The sequence below is a fragment of the Mustela nivalis genome (genome assembly GCF_964662115.1).
Source record: "Mustela nivalis genome assembly, chromosome: 5".
Lineage (NCBI taxonomy): Eukaryota > Metazoa > Chordata > Mammalia > Carnivora > Mustelidae > Mustela > Mustela nivalis.
Genome location: NC_139024.1, coordinates 101338151 through 101361102, shown reverse-complemented (window position 1 = coordinate 101361102; position 22952 = coordinate 101338151). Strand labels below are relative to the sequence as shown.

General features: G+C 39.5%; 1 protein-coding gene across 16 annotated transcripts in view; it reads left to right on the top strand.

Annotated features, from left to right (window-relative positions):
• DST (dystonin) overlaps nucleotides 1-21655 on the top strand; it is a 469472-nt gene extending 447817 nt beyond the window's left edge. For 7 of the 16 annotated variants that reach the window (XM_082731256.1, XM_082731253.1, XM_082731245.1 and 4 more), the window contains 14 exons: nucleotides 1908-2051; nucleotides 2945-3133; nucleotides 4632-4761; nucleotides 6397-6560; nucleotides 7554-7716; nucleotides 8989-9143; nucleotides 9312-9386; nucleotides 10267-10284; nucleotides 13097-13214; nucleotides 14552-14623; nucleotides 15553-15752; nucleotides 16211-16321; nucleotides 19423-19546; nucleotides 20394-21655. In XM_082731256.1, the coding sequence (XP_082587382.1) occupies nucleotides 1908-2051; nucleotides 2945-3133; nucleotides 4632-4761; nucleotides 6397-6560; nucleotides 7554-7716; nucleotides 8989-9143; nucleotides 9312-9386; nucleotides 10267-10284; nucleotides 13097-13214; nucleotides 14552-14623; nucleotides 15553-15752; nucleotides 16211-16321; nucleotides 19423-19546; nucleotides 20394-20656 (1926 nt within the window). In that variant the 3' untranslated portion in view covers nucleotides 20657-21655. The remainder of the gene's footprint in view (nucleotides 1-1907; nucleotides 2052-2944; nucleotides 3134-4631; nucleotides 4762-6396; nucleotides 6561-7553; nucleotides 7717-8988; nucleotides 9144-9311; nucleotides 9387-10266; nucleotides 10285-13096; nucleotides 13215-14551; nucleotides 14624-15552; nucleotides 15753-16210; nucleotides 16322-19422; nucleotides 19547-20393) is intronic. The other 9 variants (XM_082731255.1, XM_082731254.1, XM_082731248.1 and 6 more) reach the window with 4 other exon arrangements.
• Nucleotides 21656-22952: the final 1297 nt, after the last annotated feature.

Sequence of the window (22952 nt, the reverse complement as noted above, 5' to 3'; positions counted from 1 at the left end):
AGTGTTTTGAAGAGCTATTATATTACTGTTGTCTGACCCACCAGCCAGCATTGAGTTCCACTGACAGAGTTGGTCTCAGAGGAGCTTCTTATATATCAAACATCTTACAGTAAGGTGCCCGCTTGGGGTATCAGTACCCTCAGAGCAGGAGCAGGAAACCCCCAGAAGCATCAGGAAGCAGGGTATCCGGAGCAGTGGTAGTGTTGGGGGGTCTTTTTGTTTTTGTTTTTACAACAAATTACTTTTAAATATTTTTAAGTTGTATAAAATTACATGTCATTTCATAAAGGGCTGCTTAGTACCAATAATTTGCCATAACATCATCCGTTCTTTCTTATTTCCTCTGCTTTCTTCACACACTGAGCAAATAAAAGTAAAGCAAAATATTTAATTTCTTAGCCCCAGGACCAGAGACTTCTCAGTATAGTCCACTTTCAAAAATGGCAAGCTTTCCCAGGTGAGCATAGAATGCAAGCAGGGAGCTGACCATCCAGCCCACGGCATTCTGGGCAGGACTCTGGCACTGTTTGGTTAGGGGTGATTAAAAGTATACGGTCAGATCCCCTGTCCTTGGGAAAGCACAGCTGTTACTGGCCTCTGGTTTTCTCTTCCTAGTAAAGCTTCCCCCCGCCCCCTTTCAGTTAAGCAGATCTGTATTGGAGGAAATGAAAATAATTTTTTCATTTTAAAATTTTTTAAATGAAAATAATTTTTAAAATAAAAGTGATGATATTTTAAAAATAGGTCATGTTAGTGGAGTATACTATTAATTAAACCTTGACATGACGGCAGTAAAAATGGGTAAATGAGAATTAAAAAGCACTTATTCAATCACAAAGACACGCGGTCTTTTGATCTTGTGGACCTTAACGTCCAGTAGGTATGTAAGGAAACATGGCAACATGCCAGAATAGGAGGTCTAGGACAGAGCTGCGGCACAGAACCCAAAAAGAAAAGGTCACTAGACATTCTAGGAAACCCATTCTCCGATGATCACCCTGACCACATGGCATGGATAGTATGGGGTGTCCGCTCAGTCTGTAGCCTTTGCAGCCCTTGCCCATGTTACTAAGGAATCCCTCCCTCTTAGTGCTGGGGTCCAGACTGGGGTGCTGGCAGATGCTTGAAATTCACTCTGAGGTTCTGGAAACACAAGACCTTTTTTAAGGCAGAGGTCCTCATTTGTAGCCACGCTTTCAGAGTTCTGTGACTCATGTATCTATGAATACAGTTCTGATGGTAGAAAGTACAGTTATGTGTGTGAGACATTTGCAGAAAAGTTGATTTGAAAGCATTTTAGAGCCTGTCAGGGCTTCTTCATCCCACCAGAGCAGGGGATGACAGTTTCTGGCTGTCAGGCCCATCCCCTTCATGCTCTCCCCGACTCTTTCCTGCTGGACATTTGGGTCCTCTCTCCCTCACCCCAAACATTTATAGTTCCCTGCCCAGCCTTCTCTCTTCCTTTTCGGTACATATTCCTCTCATTGCTGGCACACAGTTCATGCTGTTTTAAATATACAACCTCCTAGTTTTGTGAGGACATTTTTTTTCAATCAATATTATTTTTGTCTCTGGTGGTACTCTCTCTCCTAGTCCTGTTCTCCATTACCATATGTACACGCTATCCAGATATAGAAGAGTGTGTTTTTTTGTATAACATAATCTTATAAGGCGTGAGGTGTTACCTAATACATGTATTCAGAAAAATACCTGTTAGAAAGTGCCTCACTTCCCATTGTTGTCCCTTCTCCTCTCTTAATTCCTCAGTTAGTGAATTGTTTCCAGCAGTGCATAGTGCTGTTGAAGTTCTTGTGTACTTGTCTAACTCTGACGGTCACAGGCACGTCACTGGAGTTTTATTTTCAACCAGTGCCAGCAGCTGATCGAGGTGTTTGTTTCTGCTCTAGGAGTTCATGAAGAAACTGGAAGAAAAACGGGCTGCGCTGAATAAAGCTACCAGTATGGGAGACGCCGTCCTGGCCATCTGCCACCCTGACTCCATCACCACCATCAAACACTGGATGACCATCATCCGGGCCAGGTTTGAGGAGGTCAGTGGGTCTCAAGTCATCATTAGAGCAGGAACAGAACTGAGATACATGTGTGACCCTGGGAACAGGAGGCCTCTGCAAACCTTCCTCTGTGCATGACCTGTCTCTGCAGTCCACTTTTATTTAAAAACGTAAAGCCATTTTGCAGCTATGTCCCTGAAGCATGAAAAAGCAAATATTTGGTTCCCTGTATGACTTTTTGTCCCACTTCCACATTGTTGAATAACCCAGCACCCAAATTATACTTCAGAGGAGTATATGCTTGGGGAATGGATTACGTACATGAACTGGATTCTGCATTTTAAGATTTTATCTATTTCTATTTCCACTCAGTGCTTCATGGAATAAGCATTCTTGAGCCGTCAGAGAATGTGTGTTTGAACTCAGGCTAGAAATCTAAAGGAAGCCTGGGTGTTTGACACCCCGTCTGTAACTATGGGGGCAAACATCAGAGGGGCTTTCATGTCCTCCGCAATCTGGTAGTACCATCCCAGATAGCACTGATGGTACCGCTGATGGGATCTAGAAAGACTGGCAGTGTTATGATCCCAGGCCCAGGATGATCTTCTATATCCAAATATAGAAGAGTGTGTTTTTTTGTGTAACATATCTTATAAGGCGTGAAGTATTACCTAATACATGTATTCAGAAAAATACCTGTTAGAAAGTGCCTCACTTCCCATTGCTGTCCCTTTTCCTCTCTTAATTCCCCAGTTAGTGAATTGTTTCCAGCAGTGCATAGTGCTGTTGAAGTTCTTGTGTACTTGTTTAACTCTGACGGTCACAGGCACGTCACTGGAGTTTTATTTTCAACTAGTGCCAGCAGTTGTGTATTTTTACATCAGTTATTAACTAGGATGGATGAAATTGAGAGACATTTGTTTCCCCAACAGGTGTTGGCCTGGGCGAAGCAGCATCAACAGAGATTAGCAAGTGCTCTGGCTGGGCTCATTGCAAAACAGGAATTGCTGGAAGCTTTGCTGGCTTGGTTGCAGTGGGCCGAAACTACACTTAGTGACAAGGACAAAGAAGTCATCCCCCAGGAAATCGAAGAGGTGAAAGCCCTCATTGCAGAACACCAGGTAATATGAATATCATCCTAACCCTGTCTTCTCAGATACTGTTTTTATTTCACTGCCATACTTCTCAAGAGATTGCTTTGTGCTGGTTACCATCACTTCCTCAAACACACTCCTCAAGTCCTTCCTTACATTTATTGTCCATTTCGCCCTGTTCTTCTGCTCCGTCTTCTGGCGACCTCGCTCTGCCGGGCTTTATGGCTCCATGCTTGCATATTCTACTCTCTGCTGCCACGCATCTCCCACGATGACCATCAGTACTTCAGACACACCCTGTCTACAAGGGAGTGCATCGTCTTGCTCCAAAAAACAAATGACTTCTCTATCCTGCCTGTGGGCCTCCCACTGACTCTGATTTATTTGTATGCTTATCACTTTGATACACATTTATAAAGGGAAGCATTAAATGGCAGCTTAGTTGACGAAGCAGCTAGCATTGCAATATTTTTTTTTTAAGATTTTATTTATTTATCAGAGAGAGAGGGGGAGAGAGCGAGCACAGGCAGACAGAATGGCAGGCAGAGGCAGAGGGAGAAGCAGGCTCCCTGCTGAGCATGGAGCCCGATGTGGGACTCGATCTCGGGATGCTGGGATCATGACCTGAGCCGAAGGCAGCCACTTAACCAACTGAGCCACCCAGGCGTCCCGCATTGCAATATTTTTAAATAAATGTATGAGCCATTCATGTCCATAACGGCCCTGAAGTGCCTCATGTTGTGTTCTCTGTGATCAGAGTTCTCCAGTGTGACAGATTCTAGACATGTGTTTCTCTACTTTTCACTTTTATCTGACTCCTCTTTTTTCCACCCCTTTTCACCACAGTCTCTGTCTTTGCTGCGTATTCCAGATAGAGGGATCTCTATGTCACAATAATAAGCCTAAGGAGACAAGACAAGAAGTAGCAAGATAGTCAGACCTCTTAAATGGGAACTTTAACCTGAATAACTTTTGTCTCCCTTGGCATAGTATATGTATAAACAGAAATATTTAAGATATGTCCATATTTAATATGTATGCCATATGTCAGTGTATAGCAAAGCCATCTGAAGTATTTCAAATACATTAGTGAAACGTGCTACAGAGACATCCTGAGGACCAGCCCAGTTAATTAGTTGCTTTGCAGATATATACTCACTTTAAGATTCTTCAGGAAGAGCTTAAAAGCTCTGGAAGATCCTGGTTGATACACAGATAGGTTATATTAATTATACAGCTGCTCCCATGCATGGTCATCAAGCTAAAACAAATTACTGTTACAGTGCTCTAATTACTTACCAGGTATATGTAATATTTTATATTGTTTAGTTGTGAGTAAATGCTATGTTACAGTGGCTTACAATTTTTTGGCCCCTAAAGATATAACAAGCTGGTTTATGCTTTTTTTTCCCCCCAGAATGAATTTCAGAAATAATAGCATGGTCCTTTTATCCTTTGCTTTTAGTTCATTTCTAAAAGTAGTTTTCTGTGGTGCACTTCTATTTAATTGACTTTGACCTTTCAGACCTTCATGGAGGAAATGACCAGAAAACAACCTGATGTGGACAAAGTTACCAAGACCTACAAGAGGAGAGCAGCTGATCCTTCCTCATTACAGTCCCATATTCCAGTCCTGGATAAGGGGCGAGCAGGAAGTAAGCAGTGGCCAATTTCTTTAAAATGCACATGGCTAAAGCCAAGGAAGTTAGTTTTGAGTTGTCGCTTGAAATTTCAGAGCAATTGGTGATTCTTTGAGCTCTCTCTACCGTAAAAGTTTTCCTTGAAAGAATACATGGGCTCAAATATTGTAGCAGCTTATTTAAAAATAAAGGAAAAAACATATACAGGCCTCTCTGTTTAATTTTATTTGCTTTTAGGGTATCTTTTAGATTAGCTAGAAGAAATCGGAAAAAATGTACAACAAGAACAGAAACCATCATCCTTTTTGCTTCTGTTATATAAATAACCTTATGGTGGGATATAGCAGAAATGACCATGACCTGGATATAGTTTATGACCTAACTGTTCATTAGTGACTGGCAGTCTGATAGATTTTGCCCATGTTCATATGACTTCAGGCTCTATTTACTTCTTAGTCTACTTTGACTCCACGAAAGGAAGTCACAAAGTGACATTAAAAATGATAAAGCAGGCTTGGAGAAGATTTAAAAGAAGCCCAGTTTATATCTGAATAATTGTAATTCAATACATTTCTTAAAGGTGCCTTAATAGAAAAAAAAAATGATTTCAGATCTTTTGTAGTTGCTGTATTACCCAAGGGGGCAAGGTAACAAAGTGGTGGTTAAGAACTCTGGAGGCAGACTCCTTACCACCTTGGAAATATAACCTGGGACAAGTTACTTAAACTCTCTCTGAGCCTCAATTTACACATTTGTAAAGGGGATAATTATAACCTCACTGGATTCTGGTGAGGATTAGATAAACTAATGTGAACAAAGTGCTTAGCATACTTCCTGGTTTGTAGTTAAATGCTCAGTAAATATTTTTGTAGGGCCTCGTAGGAGTGAGGAACTCTGGGCAAATCCCAGCTTGAACACTCTTCCTAACGTGACTTTAGGCCAGTTGTTTTTCCAGGCCACACTCAACCATTTAGTTAGATGAGAAAAATGCATTGAGACAACTGTTCTGTGATGTTATAGAAACTTGTGAAAAATAGCCAGAAAAGAGGGAGAAAAAATTAGGAAAGGCAGTAAATTGGGTTATGAGACTGTGCACAGGAAATGTGCAGTCTCTGTGGAAAACAGACTTGGATGAAAGCTGGAGTCATACACACACGTCCCTATTTGATCAGAATTTGTGAAGTATCTTGCTGTGACTCAAATGAATGGCCACTGTCTCCTGCCCTCACCTGCCTTCCTTCCAGCCTTCTTTTCTAAGAAGGGCAGCTGGGTTTGGGTAGCTGATTCTAAGATAAGTCTCACTGCCCTGGGAGATTTATTTTATCATGCCTTAACAAAAGAGAGGCTCACAAGGTACTTCTTTGTCATTGAAATGGCATGGATTTTAAGCTGGAAAATGTTTTAAACATAATTTTATAAAGAGAGCTTTTCAGTATTTAAATGCCCATTGGGTATGTTTCTCTGTTTTATATGAAAAGTATGTGATCCTTGGTAAGTAAAACAGATTTGAACTTGAACATTATAAGATCTAAATAAGATCTTTCTAAATAATTAAGTTGATTCAGTTTTAGCTAGGAACAATAAAGGCCAAGCCTTAACATATTTAGAACCCTGGAAACCACTCTCCTAACTAAAGTTGCATTTTAACAGGAAAACGCTTCCCAGCGTCAAGCTTATATCCCTCTGGATCACAGACACAAATCGAAACCAAGAATCCGAGGGTCAATTTATTGGTGAGCAAATGGCAGCAAGTTTGGCTCCTTGCGTTGGAAAGAAGGAGGAAGCTTAATGACGCCTTGGACAGACTGGAGGAGGTCAGAGAACTCCTGTGTTCAGCACCCCTGATGATATGGGATGTGGGTTTAGGGAATCAATAAAGTAAACTACAGTTGACCCTTGAACAACATGGAGTTAGGGGCACTAACAGCAGCCCCCCCACACACACACATACTGCATAGTCAAAAATCCACGTATAACTTTCGACTCCCTCAAAACTGAACTGTTAATAGCCCCTTATTGACCAGAAGCCTTATTGCCCTACCTATAAGAAGCAATTAACAAAGTTATATGTGTTATATACTATATTCTTATAATAAAGTAAGCTAGAGAAAAGCAAATGTTATTAAGAAAATCACAAGGAAGAGAAAACACATCTTTTTAAAAATTTCATAAAAAACCTGCATGGAAGCAGACCCACACGGTTCAAACCCAGTGTTGTCCCAGTGTCCACTATAATATGTTCTAACATAATCAGAACCTGACTCCATTAAGAGAAGCAGCAGCTTGATGTATGTTTGCTTGGTATTATCTGAGAAATATAACCACTGATAATTCAGGTATTTTCATTATATATATATATATATATTCTGTGGTCTGAGATGTAGAGTTTCAGATTCTGAAACTGGGAAATTTTTAGAAGCCTTGGATGGTAGAACGGCAAAGAGCAGAGAGAGAGCAGAGGTGAGAGCTGCTGAGCTGGGCCTGCTGTCTGGTAGGCACAGAACTTACCAGTAGTGTCTCTCTGGGGCAGTTCACCTTTGTCACATTGGCACTATCAGAAATTGTTAGTTTGACTTTTTGAGGAGTTTTGTATGTTTCTTTTATTTGAAAAGAACAACCAGCGGCAGTAGTGAAATCATAGGAAAGATGTTTCTGTGCTCCCTTTGCAAAATGAGACCTTTTTTATTTTTTTGAAGTGGGAAAGATCTGTGCATTATCTGGAAGGTCATTAAAAATAACTTTATTCATAAAGTCGGAGGTACTGTTTGTGCACCGTATGAACCAAAAATACCTTTTGTCCTTTCCAGCTGAGGGAATTTGCTAACTTTGATTTCGATATCTGGCGTAAAAAATACATGAGATGGATGAATCATAAGAAATCTCGAGTGATGGACTTCTTCAGGAGAATTGATAAAGATCAGGATGGGAAAATAACCCGACAAGAATTTATTGATGGAATTCTTTCCTCAAGTAAGTCCCAAGAGAAGTGACTGTAAATGATGTCATTTTTTAAAGAAAATAAGCACACTTTAAAATTGTGTTACTAATAAAGCATCGCCTTTAAGCTTGGCTATGAAGTCATGCCTTCAGGGAAGTGTCCGTGGTGAAATGCGTGGTTTTGGGGTCAGGCTTATTTCATACTCCTGTAACCACAGTTGGTATATTCCTTGCTCCCTGAAGCTGTGTCCTCATTAGTATAATAAAGTTAATAATATTTGATTCTTAGATTGTTTTGTCTGACATGTAATGGGTAATCAGTAAATTCAAGTCAGCCTCTTCCCTTTTTTGTTCTAATTGACATCTGATCATTGTCATTAACGGGAAATTAGAACTCTATGAAAATTCTTAAGGTATGTGTCACCTTGTTTGATGGTTGAGTCATATGGATGTGATTTCTTGGGCAGATGTTACTGGAAATCTTAAAGTAAATTTAATATAATCTTATGAGTATATATATGATATGAATTCACATGCATAAAATTCATATATTCCTTAAAGTGGTAGTTGAACCATATGAAATTTGCTAATTTTAAAGTTTTCAGCCAAGAATAAAAGCAATTTTAAATGATTCATCCTGGTAGTAATTAAAGATAAATGTAGGTCCTGTATATTGTGGTTTGATTTGTTATAATATAAATCAGTTTTTAAGAGGATTTTAATATATTTGATGACCCTGATAATTTAACTGGCTACATTAAGATAGAAATAATACAACTGAGTCAGAATTAGCAAGGTATACTACTTAACTTTTTTTTTAAGATTAAATCTTTTTGTAAAATGTTATTATAAACTATGGGTTTTAAAAACTTTGAGAATATAGTATGGCTTATTCTGAGAGTATCCTAATTCGCATTTCTACGTGGAATCTACACACAGAGTGAAACTCACAGTGTAGAAAAGAGGTTGCCAGGGGCTGGGAGGTGGGGGAGGTGAGGACAGCCTGGAGAAGGGTAGAAACTCCAAGATGAGTAAGGTCTGAGGATCTAAAGTACAATGTGATGGCTACAGTTGATAACACTGGATATTATGTAGTTGAAATTTTCTGAGTAGAACTTAAATATTCAGGAAAAAACAAAAAGATAACTGTGAGGTGGTGGGTGTGTCAATTAACTTGATGGAAGGACTCCTTTCATAATACGTACAAGGATCAGATCATCATGATGTATACTGTTCAGTATTTTACAATTTTATTTTTCAGCTGTACCTCAGTAATCATACTTACTATTATTTCGAAAATTTTAGAGTTTCCAACCAGCCGCCTGGAGATGAGCGCAGTGGCAGACATCTTTGACCGAGATGGTGATGGATATATTGACTACTATGAATTTGTAGCAGCCCTTCACCCAAATAAAGATGCATATAAACCCGTCACCGATGCGGACAAAATCGAAGACGAGGTACTCCACACCCCGACCCCCTGCAGCAGCAGCAGCGGGCGCTGCCGGGACACCATGCACAGATTCAGGCCGCCATTTTATTTCCATCTTGAGTTGTATTGAGGTGTTTGTTGACTCTGCAGTGTCATGTTAACCTTGAAATGGACATTTCATCATTGTTTTTGGCAGGTGACAAGGCAGGTAGCGAAGTGTAAATGTGCAAAACGATTTCAAGTTGAACAGATTGGAGACAACAAATATAGGGTGAGTTTTCAAAAGTTAACTATTTAGTTCTCTTGAAGGATAACAATGGAAATCTGTATACAATTTGAACTGCATTGCTTTCCAGGAATGCTAATTATTTATTTTTACCTCACATCACAATAGAATGGTATATGAAATTCCAGCTTTTGTCATTTTAAATGATGTAGAGGTAGCCTGCATTTTGTAAACTAGGATATATCTCTGACATGCATTTTACTTTGAGGAGAAAAACACATCCCACCTACTCAGGTTGCTTCCTGTGACTTTAAAATGTATTTTATTATGATTACAGGTAAGTTATCATATTTCTAAAAACAAAGCTATTCCAAGCCAGAACAACAAAGTTAAAAATGTTGAATCATTTTTAGAAATACGGAGAGGCAATGTTTTCCACTTATGTAGTTATTTTTCTTTTTGTTCAAAATCTTAAAAGCTCAGTTCACCTTCTTCTAAACAGTTATTTGAACACCAGTGTGACTTTGTTACTCCTCTATCTTTTTTTCTCTTTTTTGGAATATCTCTCACATGTAGTAGCTAGATCGGAAATGTGCTGAGTTTCCCTAATACAACATGTTACTTACAAGCAAAATTTCTTTTTGAATTTAGTTTTTGTATTTCCATATTGGAAAATATTCATCGGCATATTTGAATTTCTAACCTAAATATGAAACCCAAAGATTAAAAAAAAAACTTTTATAGAAAATTTACTGATTATATGGTTTACGTTTGAACCAGCGGGTACCTGCACATCTCTAAACTAGATACTATATCCAGGAGCCCAGAGTGTGACAGATTGTTTGTGTGTGTTCTAGAGTCATACAGAAAGTTTCCTATTGAACTAATTGTGTCTTTCTTCCATTTTTCATTTTTTTTTTATCAGTTCTTCCTGGGAAATCAGGTATAAACCAGTGGAATGTATTCTCAAGTTCCCAATGATTTTTTTTTTTTTTTAACTTTAATTCATAGTCATTAAAGCTTGCCATGGCCAATCTTTCCCATGCTGTTGCCCTAGCTACTACATTGTTGGTTGGCGTGGTGTTTCTGTAAATGCTGTAAGGGTCCTTGATCCAGGATTCCTTTTTGCCGTGTGTCTCAAATGAGGAGATTACTTTTAAGCAAACCAGATAACAAATTGCAGTTTGACTGGTCACAGTGTTAGAAATGCCATTTTTAGTTCCGGTTTAATAACACTGCTAGCATATGTTTTATGCAAATACTTATTGGAATAAAGATTTGATTCTGCACACGTCTCTTTGCTGTGTTTAACTATTGAGGTTAAAAAACAAACAAACTCTGAGGTCCTTAGATCAGCAGTAGCTAGAGAAGGATCTGCAGTGGGCGGTGACATGGGAAGACAGAGTAGTGAGAAGTCTCTCTGGCACTCAGAATGATGCGTTCTCTCCAAAGTAGTGATTGTTGCATTTATCCTAAACCACTGATTCAGGGCTTTACATCTTCTGAGCAGGAATTTTAACTCTACACGTCTTAACTGGTATCAATTCCTTTTGAGGAAATGTATCTCTGATAACTTCTGTGAAATCTTAAAATCACACTTTAACTCATTTGGCTTTACACTGAAGTCAGTATAAACTGTCCAGTGGCCCTGTGTCATTATCACAATTTTTAGAACTAAGGATAAGAAAAATTGTGTTTTGATTTAAACAAAGGAGAAGGGATTTTTACTATATGCTTTTGGAAAGAACTGTACAATTTTTAACACCTGATCATACATATCATGTCAGATCTCACTCTGCTGCTCAGTTTTTAAGCCATATTACCTCTTGGGTTTCAAATTCCCGGTTATCCCCATTTATTGCAAGCACATAACTTTTTTCAAATAGAAATTTTCAGCTCCTTTGAATAGATGTCTTCAAAACTTGGCATTAGTTATAATAAATAAAAAGGATGTCTTTAAAACTTGGCCTTAGTTATAATATATAAAAAGTTACTGTTCTGATCCCTTCTTGTTATTTTCTGAGTCAACATTTGGGATAATATTTTTTATTTGTGGAAAGGATGAGAAAAATGCTAACTTTAAAAGATTTTATTCACTCAAAACACTAAAAGCAAACATTAGTCTCTTTTTTTCTTGTCTCATGATTTGGCTGTTAGGAAAATTAGGGAAATTCTGAAGACAATGTTAGTTGTCTAGGGAATACCCTCTCAAAATAAAAATTTAAATCATTTTTATTACAATTGGAATATCTCTATAAAATACATCATCTCCTGAAAACTTTTGCTTTGAACGTAATCTTGGACCAAAAGTATCTGGTCTAATTATCTGGTTTCTTAAGGGTAATTTTCTTTAAATCCCTTCCTTTTCCTTCGCTTATTAGCAGCACCAATATTTTTCTAACAAAATAAATATATATTTTGATTTTTAAACTTTAATTTACATTTCAGGAACTGGTTCAATTTATAAGAAAGTTTAAATCTCAAGGCTTGAAAATGGACTTAGAAATAGCAATATAAAAAGGGTTGATGTAAAACGCATGAGTTCCTGCTGGTGCATTTTACATGCTTTTCATCCAGGTCCTTTTGAGTTTCAGGGTCTTGAATGGTTGGCTTTGTTTTAGGGTTCCTTTCCTGAAACTCAGTGTTAAAGTATATTGAAAAGTGGAAGATTTTGTTTCTACTTAAAATAAAGCTTTCTGATTATCCATCATGAGCCAGCACAAATAGTCAAAGTCACAATTGTTTCTTACTTGCCTTTAAAAGAAGCTTTATTTATGTTTACTTGACTATTGATTTTGCTTGGTATCTGCTGGGTTGGCAGGCATGAAATTTGGTTTGGTAATTTTTACAAGCTGAACATGAGCCTATTAGAAATGATTTAAAAGTATAAAATTATTTCTCATGGGCTTTCAAAATAAATTTTATGATCAGAAACTGTGTAGTCTAGACATTTATTCAGAACTTGCAGAATTTGTAGTGTATCCAAGTGATTGGAGATCCATTGAAAGGGGAAGAACACAACTGCTTATTAGTGTCAGTAATTATGGTGCAAACACTTTAAGAGAAAGCCTTTTAGAAAGCTGTATAATTAATAATGTGTCACTGGCTGTTCTAATGTTACAGTAATCCAGAATGGCACATTAATCCAGCCTTTAACAAATTGGTTTACCAGATCATTAGTGATGCAGAAATTTTAGTTGACTGTGAAATTTTTGTTGGTCATGTTCATTTACTACATTTAATCTCTCTAAATCAAAACTGCTCTTAGAGAAAACGAAATGAGTTTATGGAGATTTCTCTCACAGATTTCTGTGGAAAACAGTTTTAGTAGAAGAGGAAGTTTTAATGAAGATTAGAGTTTATTAGATTTTCTTTAGAATCTTATCTTGTATAAACCCTGGGCTAATAGGCCTTTACTTATTTTCATGTCTGTGTTTGATTTCTAGAAATATTTGTCAATTACTGCCTTACTAATGTTGTTTCTATCATAAAGAAAAATCGTTTCTTGAACAGAGCTTCAGTATTATACTTGATAACCTTTGTTAGCTTTTTCCAAACTGTTTCCTTTGGGCTAAATCAGCATGCAGCAGTCTAACGCAGATCATTTCAAACCCCCTTTCCTGAGATTTTACTAATCGCTGTGAACTAAGCAAGAAATTTAAGTTGGTTGCTTAAGCTACTGCAGACTGTACATCATCCTTTAGCATAGACTTGCTGTTGACAATTAGAGGTTCTTTCTTCGTTCGTCTTCACAGTTTGGAGACTCCCAGCAGCTGCGACTTGTTCGGATCCTACGAAGTACTGTGATGGTTCGTGTCGGAGGTGGATGGATGGCACTTGATGAGTTCTTAGTGAAAAATGATCCTTGCAGGGGTAAGGAGATGCTATGTTAAGATAGTAACACCATGAAAGTGTATCAATTGTATACTATTTTCCAGCATCAAAAACATGCTGGGTATAATTTTGGTCATTTATTACAATAATGAATGTTTCACATTGGTCTCTGTCAGCCTAAAGTTCCCAAAGAACTTGTGGCAGTCATGTAAACCATGTTCTTCTCATTTTTTTCCTTACATCTTCTGGATAAATATGAGACTGATAGGCAGGAAATACGAGAATAGATTTTTTTTATCTTTAGGGAAATGCTCCCATCTGCAGTTTTCAAAATGAGTAATTACACCAACTAGGGGAAGGATTTCACCTGTCATTACATAGCAACGTAAAATGAAAGCAGATTGAGGTAAAGGAGACTGAGCATGCTGGACAATAAAGGTTTAAAAATGGAAGTTTTTCATATTGGGGGGAGGTAAGGAAAGTTAATACCTAAAAGTTTTGAAAATCATCTTTAACTGCCAACTTGACTCTTACTTCGAAGGTATAGATGAGCATGTTGAAAATATAAACAAATGATACTGTAGCTCACACCATACCTACCAGCCAAAGAATCCTTGATTACCTTTCAATTTTCCTTATTTTTCAGATCCTGTAGTCAATTGTGGAATTCTTAATTGATTGACCTTACAAGTTGTCATTTGATTGCAGTGTCTAGTTAGGTCCCGTTTACTTTAGTTGGCCCATTTTTCCTTAGGGAAAAAAAAACAAAAACAAAAAAAGCAGTAACATTTTTGTGATTTTCTTTAAGCTGTAACGAACGACAGCAAATGTCCGTGCTGATAGTATTTCGGTTACCAAGTGGGAGGCCAGGGTTCTTCCAGCGGGGCCTCTGTTAATTCGATGCGGGCATCTGACTGTGCAGGTACATCAGAGTGAGTTTCTGTGGGTCTGCAGGCCGCTCTGCTAAGGACACCTGGGATCATCCTACGACCCTACTCAGTAGCTCTGCTCTCTGCAGGTCAAAGATACACCCGCCAAAGGGTATAATCGCCATGACTCCCTCTTTTAATATTTTGGAAATACCGCAGCCTCCAGTGCTGTAGTTCCACTAAGAGACAAAGCAAATAGAATATGTAGTATCCTTGTTGACTTGCTGCTTAGGAAAGTTAGTGTGACTGTGGCCAAGTCTTCCAAATACGTTTTTCTTACTGAGTCAAATCTTTGAATGCTTCTTTCCCTGATGCAACTTTCCTTCTAAAATGTGTGCTAAAAGCCGGATCTGAGCACCCCTTTGCATATTCAACTACTGTACTTTGTTTCTTCTCTTGCTAACAGTATTCTTTAATGTGATTGGTATCCTGTGTCATTTTTTCTAGTTCATCATCATGGGAGTAAAATGTTACGTTCGGAATCAAACTCTTCAATTACTACTACTCAGCCTACTATAGGTTGGCAACCCCCGTCTTTGCCTCTCCCCTCTTGCCTTTTCTCTTTCCTACTTTTACATTCTTGCTTTAATCATTTGTTTTAAGATAACACGCTTCATCCATCGCGTATGGCTTAACTCATATCCAACTGAGCTGGTGCTTCCAAATTTAAATGCAGAACTGTTGGCACACTGCCGGTGTGCCACGAACATAGGTGCTCTCTAAGTGATCGGACACATGCTAACACGTTGCTCATCAGGTTCTTGTGCAGTGTTCTCCATGTGCATATGTGTTTGTATGAGTGTTGCATCACTGATTACCTCATATCCTTGGGTCTGATGTTTGTTACTGCATGTCGGTTAAACCGAGTTTTCCAAGGCATAAAATAAGAATACCGGTTGCCTCATTTAAGTGAAAAACCTGAGAGTTTATCTGTTGTCCTCATGATTAACGAGCCATCTCTCATTCTGTGTAATCCTGTTGTTTGGTTAATTCCAGTGTTAAAATACTGGCATTCTCCTTACCTCAGTAGTACATGCAAAAGCCACAGTCCCTGCCTTACTGGCTTGTCTTCTCAGTGTGGGGGAGGGGTGACGAACCATGTGGGCATCAGTAGCTGGTGGATTAACAATATTTTAGCATGAGCTTTCCATTTTCATGCTGACTCTTTCTTTAATAGTGGTTATTCTTGCTGGTGTCTAGTGTTAGAATAAACACACTTTTTTTTTTCTTTCCCAAACTTACTTGTATCCAAAAGGAATGCATTGTAAAGGAATGCATTTAACTTTTTGTTATGCTGCGTTGGAGTTGGCATGGCAAAAAGCTGTTCTTGAACTCCTCAACATGGTCTGTGGTGCCAAGCTGTTGTTCTTCCTGTAAGTGATTGAGCGCCTCTTTTTGTCCCCTCCTCTTCTGTTTGCATGCCTTGCTGTGTGTGTCACATAACCCAGCTAAAGGAAGGACAAACATGGAGCTCCGGGAGAAGTTCATTTTAGCAGATGGTGCCAGTCAGGGTATGGCTGCCTTCCGGCCCCGGGGCCGAAGATCACGGCCTTCATCACGAGGAGCGTCACCCAACCGATCGACTTCTGTATCCAGTCAGGCTGGCCAGGCAGCCTCACCACAGGTCCCCGCCGCCAGCACACCCAAGGTAGGACTCAGATAGGAAGTGTTGTCCTTCTCCTGTGTGATCACTGTCTCGAGGGTGCTTTGGAGTGTTTGAGGACCCAAGAATTTGTGGGGCCAGTCTTCTCCCTGTGTATCCCTTCTCAAATATGACAGATGAAGGATTAAATATGTGTTGTGTCTATGTGTATATATAGATGTATATGCACATAGACACACACGTTTGCCTTGTGGCCCATAAGGAGACTATCTGCTTAGGAGCTTTAGTTACCTTTCAGAGTGTTTTTTTTTTTCCCCTTTTAAATAAAGCTTTATTTATTTATTTATTTATTTGTTTGGCGTATATGATTTGCCATCAGATCTTTCCATTTATTTTTAATTATTATCATTCTTACTGTGAAATGTTACTCTTGGCTATGAGTATCTCTTTCTGTGGTTTTTATCTGCTATCTTTTACATTTGATTTGCCATTGTTCCATACAGATTCTCCATCCTTTAACACGCAATTATGGTAAACCATGGTTGACAAACAGCAAAATGTCAACTCCTTGTAAACCAGCAGAGTGCTCAGACTTTTCCGTGCCATCTGCAGAGGTATCGTAAGGCCCCAGATCCTAGTCTAACAGTCTTCTGTCATTGAAACTGTCACGCACTAACATTGCTTTACCTCTCCCTTAACACACGTACTTCTGACCATACCTTGTCTTTTTATAGACTTCTGTAAAACAAGTATCCACTCAGCATTTTTGGAAGACCTCAGAGTAAGGGTCCATAGAACAGAGAATTCATAGCTTTTTGAATGGTGTCAACTGAGCATAGTGATACCACTTTGCAGGCTCTGTGTGCCTCCTTTGTTGTTTTTGTTGTTGTTATTCTTTTCCTCATACTTGACTTTTCTCCCTTGGGAGAGTGACACACAGAAGGTTATATTCAGGCCCAAGTGAAATTTCTTTTAAAGCCCCTGGTATGCTCATGCTTCTAACCATAATTTGGGCAAGAAATGCAATAATCCCCCTTTAGGTAGGGTGAGAGGCACTGTCATTTGCAAGAGAAAATCACTTACACTGAAAGAATGTTTATTGAGTGTTTCTTATGAACACCATCCTTCCAAATGTTGGTTATGTTTGTTTCTGTTGGAGAACACTGGGTGTATGAGCCATAAGCCTTTTAGTTATCAGTACCATGGTTGGGGGGCTGAGGCATGCAAGATGTTCTCTGCCATTTTCAATAGGTGTGTATCTTTATTAGACCTTAAAGTTTACTGTTTAAATATGCTTCAGCTTTTTAACATGGCCTGATTGATGGGGATGAGATATTTAGGTCATATAAAATTTCCCAAGCTAGCTCATCTATCAGATCATCTACATTCAATTGAAAGTCCACCGCACAGATTTGAAAGAGAGTTCTCTGTAAAATGATACATATAGGTATCAAATAATCACATATTTGATTAGAATCACAATAATGGGGCGGGGGGGGGGAAGTCCCTCAATGATTTGTCTGGAAATGAAGGGGGGATTTCATGTTAAAGGCCAGGATCCTTTTATGAAAATGCTATAGTACCTTTAAAAAGCCCTTTATGCCTTTCAAAAACTTTGCTTTTCTAATCTATTATTTAATCCTTGGATGAATAATAAGAGGTAAGCAGAGAATGTTTTATTACTCTCATAACTCAGATGGAAATGATGCAGAGAATCCTTGCTGGAGATGGTAGAATTGAGGCAGAAACAACGCCTTCATCAGCTCTTCCTCCTTCCCTGGCCCCTCATGTCCACCCTTCCCCTCCGGTGAAAGGAGTCCGTATCATGTGTTATCTGGAGACGCCTGCCACTTATGATGGATCTGTTGTAGCAAAAACTGAGAAGGTTTTTAAAATTTTTATTTAAATTCAATCTAGTTAACATATACTATATTGTTCGTTTCAGAGGCAGAGGGCAGTGACTCATCCGTTGCATCTAATACCCAGGGCTCATTCTATCACATGCCCTCCTTAATGCCCATCACCCCGTCACCCCATCCCCTACCATCTCCACTCCGGCAACCCTCAGCTTGTTAGCTAGAGTTAAGAGTCTCTCATGGTTTGCCTCCCCCTTTGATACCATCTTATTTTATTTTTCCTTCCCTTCCCCTGTGAAAACTGAGAACAATTTAAGGGACCTCAAGTGGCATGTGTGTTTTAAATTTTGGGACTGTGCTATTGGGTTAGTTCAAGAGACTCTCCCGGATTAGAGTTTAAGTATGTTACTTTAACTACTATATAATTATGTTTCATTTCCAGTAGTCTCATAGACAGAATACCCAAACAGAGAAAACAATAGTATACTTCTGTGGAGGGGTCAGTAAGAGAACTAGGTAGGGTTTATGACAATAAAATAAGAACAGTCAGGGCTTTCTAAGAAGAATGATTTGGGTCTCACATTGAATTCTGCCACCTTGAATGATATATGTCATAATTTGGGGGTCCTCACTCCTTTCATGGATTGTTAAGATTCTTTTAAAGTTAGGAATTTAGCTTGATCACAGTTGCCAGATCTTGGGCAAACCACAGCCCTTTTCAGGCCTTTATCTTTGCCATTTATAAAAAAGTTGTGATTAGGTAAGTGTGAAGATTAATTATCCTGATACGTTTGAACAGTATTTTGAAAACTTAAGTTTTATATGTCTGCAAATCACATATAAATTCCATTCTTAAATATATGCTAGAATGCATATGTAAATGAATTGCAAATATAACATTTATATTAAATTGCAACTCTGAAGTATCAAAAGGTCTTATATATGCTCTATTAAACATTCACAACTAATAAGGGAAAAACTGATTAAAACACACACACACACAGACACACACACGTAATGAGTGTAGATTCCTTTCTACCAAACAGCTCCCTGTAAGTTAATTGAGGCAAAATGGCATCCCTTCTATTTCTTGGGATTTCTGTTTATTTTTTTAACTTCAGGAGATTTTTCAGAATGGTGTAGTGATCTGGAAAAAATGCAGTGATTTTAGACTTATAATAAAATCTCATGGTTGTGATTGCTTTAGGCATTGTTTGTGAACTCCTTAAGAATTTTTTAAGTGTTCTTCCTAAGCACCACCTCCATGTTTCATGTGGAAGGACCACAGAAGTTTTGGAAGTAAATACAGTGGCATGGTACCAAGTTAGAAAATGTCACTGCATGTTTTTTTCAGCTAAGTTTGTTTAAATGGTGACTGTTTAGGCCTTGTTTACTTATTGTCCTAATTCTGTCTGTTCTTTTCTGCTTGGTTACCTAAAAGCTTTGGAGGCCACAGACTATCCAAGCACAACTTTTTGGAGTCCCTCACTCTTTCTCTGCTGTGCGCTCCCCAACCTTCTGGCAGGACTCTCCTAACTCTGTAATATTTGCTGACAACCTGGAAGATACTAATGTGCTCACGGTTTAATTCGCTTTTTTTCTTTTTCCCCCTTGCTGTCATTTGGGGACCTCTATTTTTGTGTTTTCTCTTCAACATGAATTCCTTTTGAATTCAGGGAGAGAATAAAAAATGAGGAAAGTGAGCAGTGAGAACCCCAGGTGGCACTTAATCAAAAACCGGTTTCCCCCTCCCGCTCCCCTTCCCGAAGAGGGTTTCCGCCCATCCGTAACAGGCTGTTAGTGGAAGATCACACAGCAGGAGCAATTTCTTGAAATGTCCTTTCACTGATTAAATACAGGGCACACCAATCCAAGGAAGCAAGCTTCGGCTCCCCGGCTATTTATCAGGGAAAGGTTTCCACTCTGGGGACGACAGTGGCTTGATAACCACAGCAGCAGCCAGAGTCCGAACACAGTTTGCTGGTGAGTGTGGCGCAGGTCCGTCTCTAAGGGCTTCTCTCAGTGGGATCGGAAGACTCGAGCCTCTGCTCTTCTTCCTTGGGGATGAAATAATGAATTGATGATTCTGTATTCTTTTGAAATGACACTTAGTCCAGTCCTCCTGCTGTGGTAGGGGTTGAATGAGTCATGAGACTAAGGGACAGGAAAATCACTTTTGGAAAGTACCAAAGAAAGGTGAACATGGGAAGCACCATAGCCATGTCCTACCCATGTCCTACGCTGGAAGGTCTGGGCTCTTCTGCCTGCTCAGAAGTAGCCCTGGTCTCAGTTCTTGGGTGGTTGGAAAAACCCAACCATGCTGGACCTTACGCCCATGGCGCTTCTACTTCTTCACAGAATAGTGAACCCAGTCCCTGGGGTTGTGGGCTCAGCTAGCAGGAAGCGTCTTTCAAGTTTCAAGTCTTCTCTTTTAAATTCGCCTGTGTTTTGAATCACTTATCCTCGGGCAAAACTTACACCTAAGGGTTTGCTCCGTGTTTGCTCAGCCCTAGGTACACGAGCTGAACTTTGGAAAGCATAATTTTAAATTGTAGGGATCTTCCTCATACTTGTTTGTAATCAGTGGAATCCTGTTTTCAGTCACTCAGCCCAAACATACCTTTAGTTTGTGAACCTATCTCTACTAAGAGTGAGGCTACCTTCCCTAGTGGAATGGAAAAAGGCCATGAATCCCCAGGTCTCCTGAGCACCTACCAGGCAACGAGAAAAATTGTGGAGATTAAAGGTGGCATTTGTTTTCAAGAAGGTGTTGCCCGTCGACCCAATACTAATAAAGTGTGGTTCAACCCTGTCCATCCTGTCTCCTCAGACCCCAAGAAGACTCCCAGCCGACCCGGAAGCCGAGCGGGAAGCAAAGCTGGCAGCAGGGCCAGCAGCCGCCGAGGCAGCGACGCATCCGACTTTGACATTTCAGAAATCCAGTCCGTGTGCTCCGACGTGGAGACTGTGCCCCAGACACACAGGCCTACCCCCCGAGCAGGTTCTCGGCCAGCCACAGCCAAGCCTTCCAAAATCCCCACGCCCCAGAGGAAATCACCTGCCAGCAAATTGGACAAGTCCTCCAAGAGATAGTGCACTTGGTTCCACCACGGCCCTTCCTTGAGCATTTATTATTTAAGCTTGAAAGATGTAAAATATGATGTAGAAATTATTGTGAAATAATTGCGAGAAGTGAGTTTAAAATTCTGCAGATGGCCTTATTTGTGTATTTGTCTTTTTATTTTATCTGTAAAATGTTTTGTCAGCTATTCTGGGGTCAAAGTCACATGGTATGTGAGGGGGAGGAAGGCGGTCCCGCGGCACCGGCACGTCCGCACGGTCGTGCGGAGCCCACACTAGAGCCGGTGAGCGTCCCCGCAGGTAAGTCCACCGGTGCACTGCGGCCGCGGCCCACGGATACCTCATGACATCTTCCTGCTTCTGTAGAAACTCTGAAAAGCCAAAAGACACACACCCGGCATACATTTTGAGATGACTTCACTGTAAAAGAAAAGATGGAGGGCAGACAGCACGTCCACACACACACACACAGTCGTTTAAACAGTATCTGACCGACGCGCCCAGGAAGTTCTTTTCGGTCCCACGGCTCCGGCCAGCGCTGGGGACGTTCGAGATCCCGGCCCGGATCCCGAGCCTCGGCTTCCCGAGAGGCCAGAGGCATCCTGGATACTAGACCTATTTTACTGTAAGAATATAATTATAAAGTGCATTCATAGAAATGTGAGGTTTTCTTTTGCTTGAGTGGACAGTAGCACCTGTATCATTGAACTCATTTTGTATCAGAGCAATTTTGCTTGCAGAAAGCTATGAAATAAAACATGTCCCTTAACTACATTGCTATGGAATTAATTTTTTTCCCCAGGGAAAATCCGTGTATTTTTTTATGAGCAATATCAATTTGGAGTGACCAAAAGATACTTACAAATAGGTTTATTTTGATTTCTCATCTGAAATAATCATGTTCTGGTATTATATCTATATTTAATAAATATATACATTTTAATTTATTATGTATACTCACATACTATAGAAAGATATTAGTATGCATTTAATAAAACATATTCACTTGAACATATGGAATACCTGATTATTTAAAGAACTTTTTCTATCGTTTGTTTGCTTTGAATAAAGGTTGTATGTGTGATGTATTTTTACTAATAGCGTGACAGGCTGAGTTTGGGGGACATCACAACACAGGGATATCATATAGAATAAGTATGTACTAAGAATGACATTAACAAATATTTAATATTCTATAAAATATTTTTAGTACCAACCATGTGCCAGCCACTATTTTACCCTGAGGCTGCAGGTTCTTTGCCATCTTATATTCAAGGGAGAAACAGTTAATAAATTAATAAAGAAGCAAATCACTAAAAAAAATGACCTAAAACCAGGGAATGTGTGAGGAGGTGACTGCTCTTATTAAGGTAATCTAGTGATATTCTTCTGGCCTGTGTGCATTTAAAAAATCAAATGATCAGGGGTGCCTGGGTGGCTCAGTGGGTTAAAGCCTCTGCCTTCAGTTCAGGTCATGACCCCAGGGTCCTGGAACCGAGTCCCCCATCGGGCTCTCTGCTTCCTCCTCTCTCTCTGCCTGCCTCTCTGCCTATTTGTGATCTCTGTTGTCAAATAAATAAAATCTTAAAAAAAAAATGATCGCATTTTCCCAAATACAGGAATGGCATCAAGTATAACTAGAAGTGGGAGCTGAGTGGTTCATTCGGGTTAAGCAGCCGACATTGGTTTCAGCTCAGGTCAAGATCTTGGGACCCCGGGGTTGGAGCCCCTGTGTTGGTCTTCGCGCTCAACGGGGAGTCTGCTTCTCTCTCTTTAAAATAAATAAATGAATCTTTAAAATGTATAATTAGAAGAATGTCAGATCGTTATTTGGGGCATAACAGGTCATAACTTTTCTCATAACTCTGTAAATGTATTTTAGCCAATGGCAGTAGTGGTATTCAGGCTCAAGGGGATAGTATTGTGTTTTCCCTGCTTGGCCTTTTTTCATGGAGGCAAGCAGTGAAGAGCCCAGAGTCTCCATGGACAGGAATTAGCGGCCACTTTTAAGTGATGGTCCTTTTTTCTGAGAAGGTTCCTTTTTTCTCACAGCATGGATCTCAGGTGGGAGCCATTGATAGAAGGGGTAATTCTAACCTAATAGATCACGTTATAATTCATGCATTTGATTATAAATGTGTCACCTGAGAAAGCAGTTGAAGTGGTTGTTACTCCTTTGGCGCTTTTTGTATGATCACATTTCCACTTCAAAGACAAATTTAAGAGAATGATTTTTATCTCAGCCTATTTGAAAGCCACCCCCATTAAAGACCTGGGGATTTTGCTCTCTCTCTCTCTCTCTCTCTCT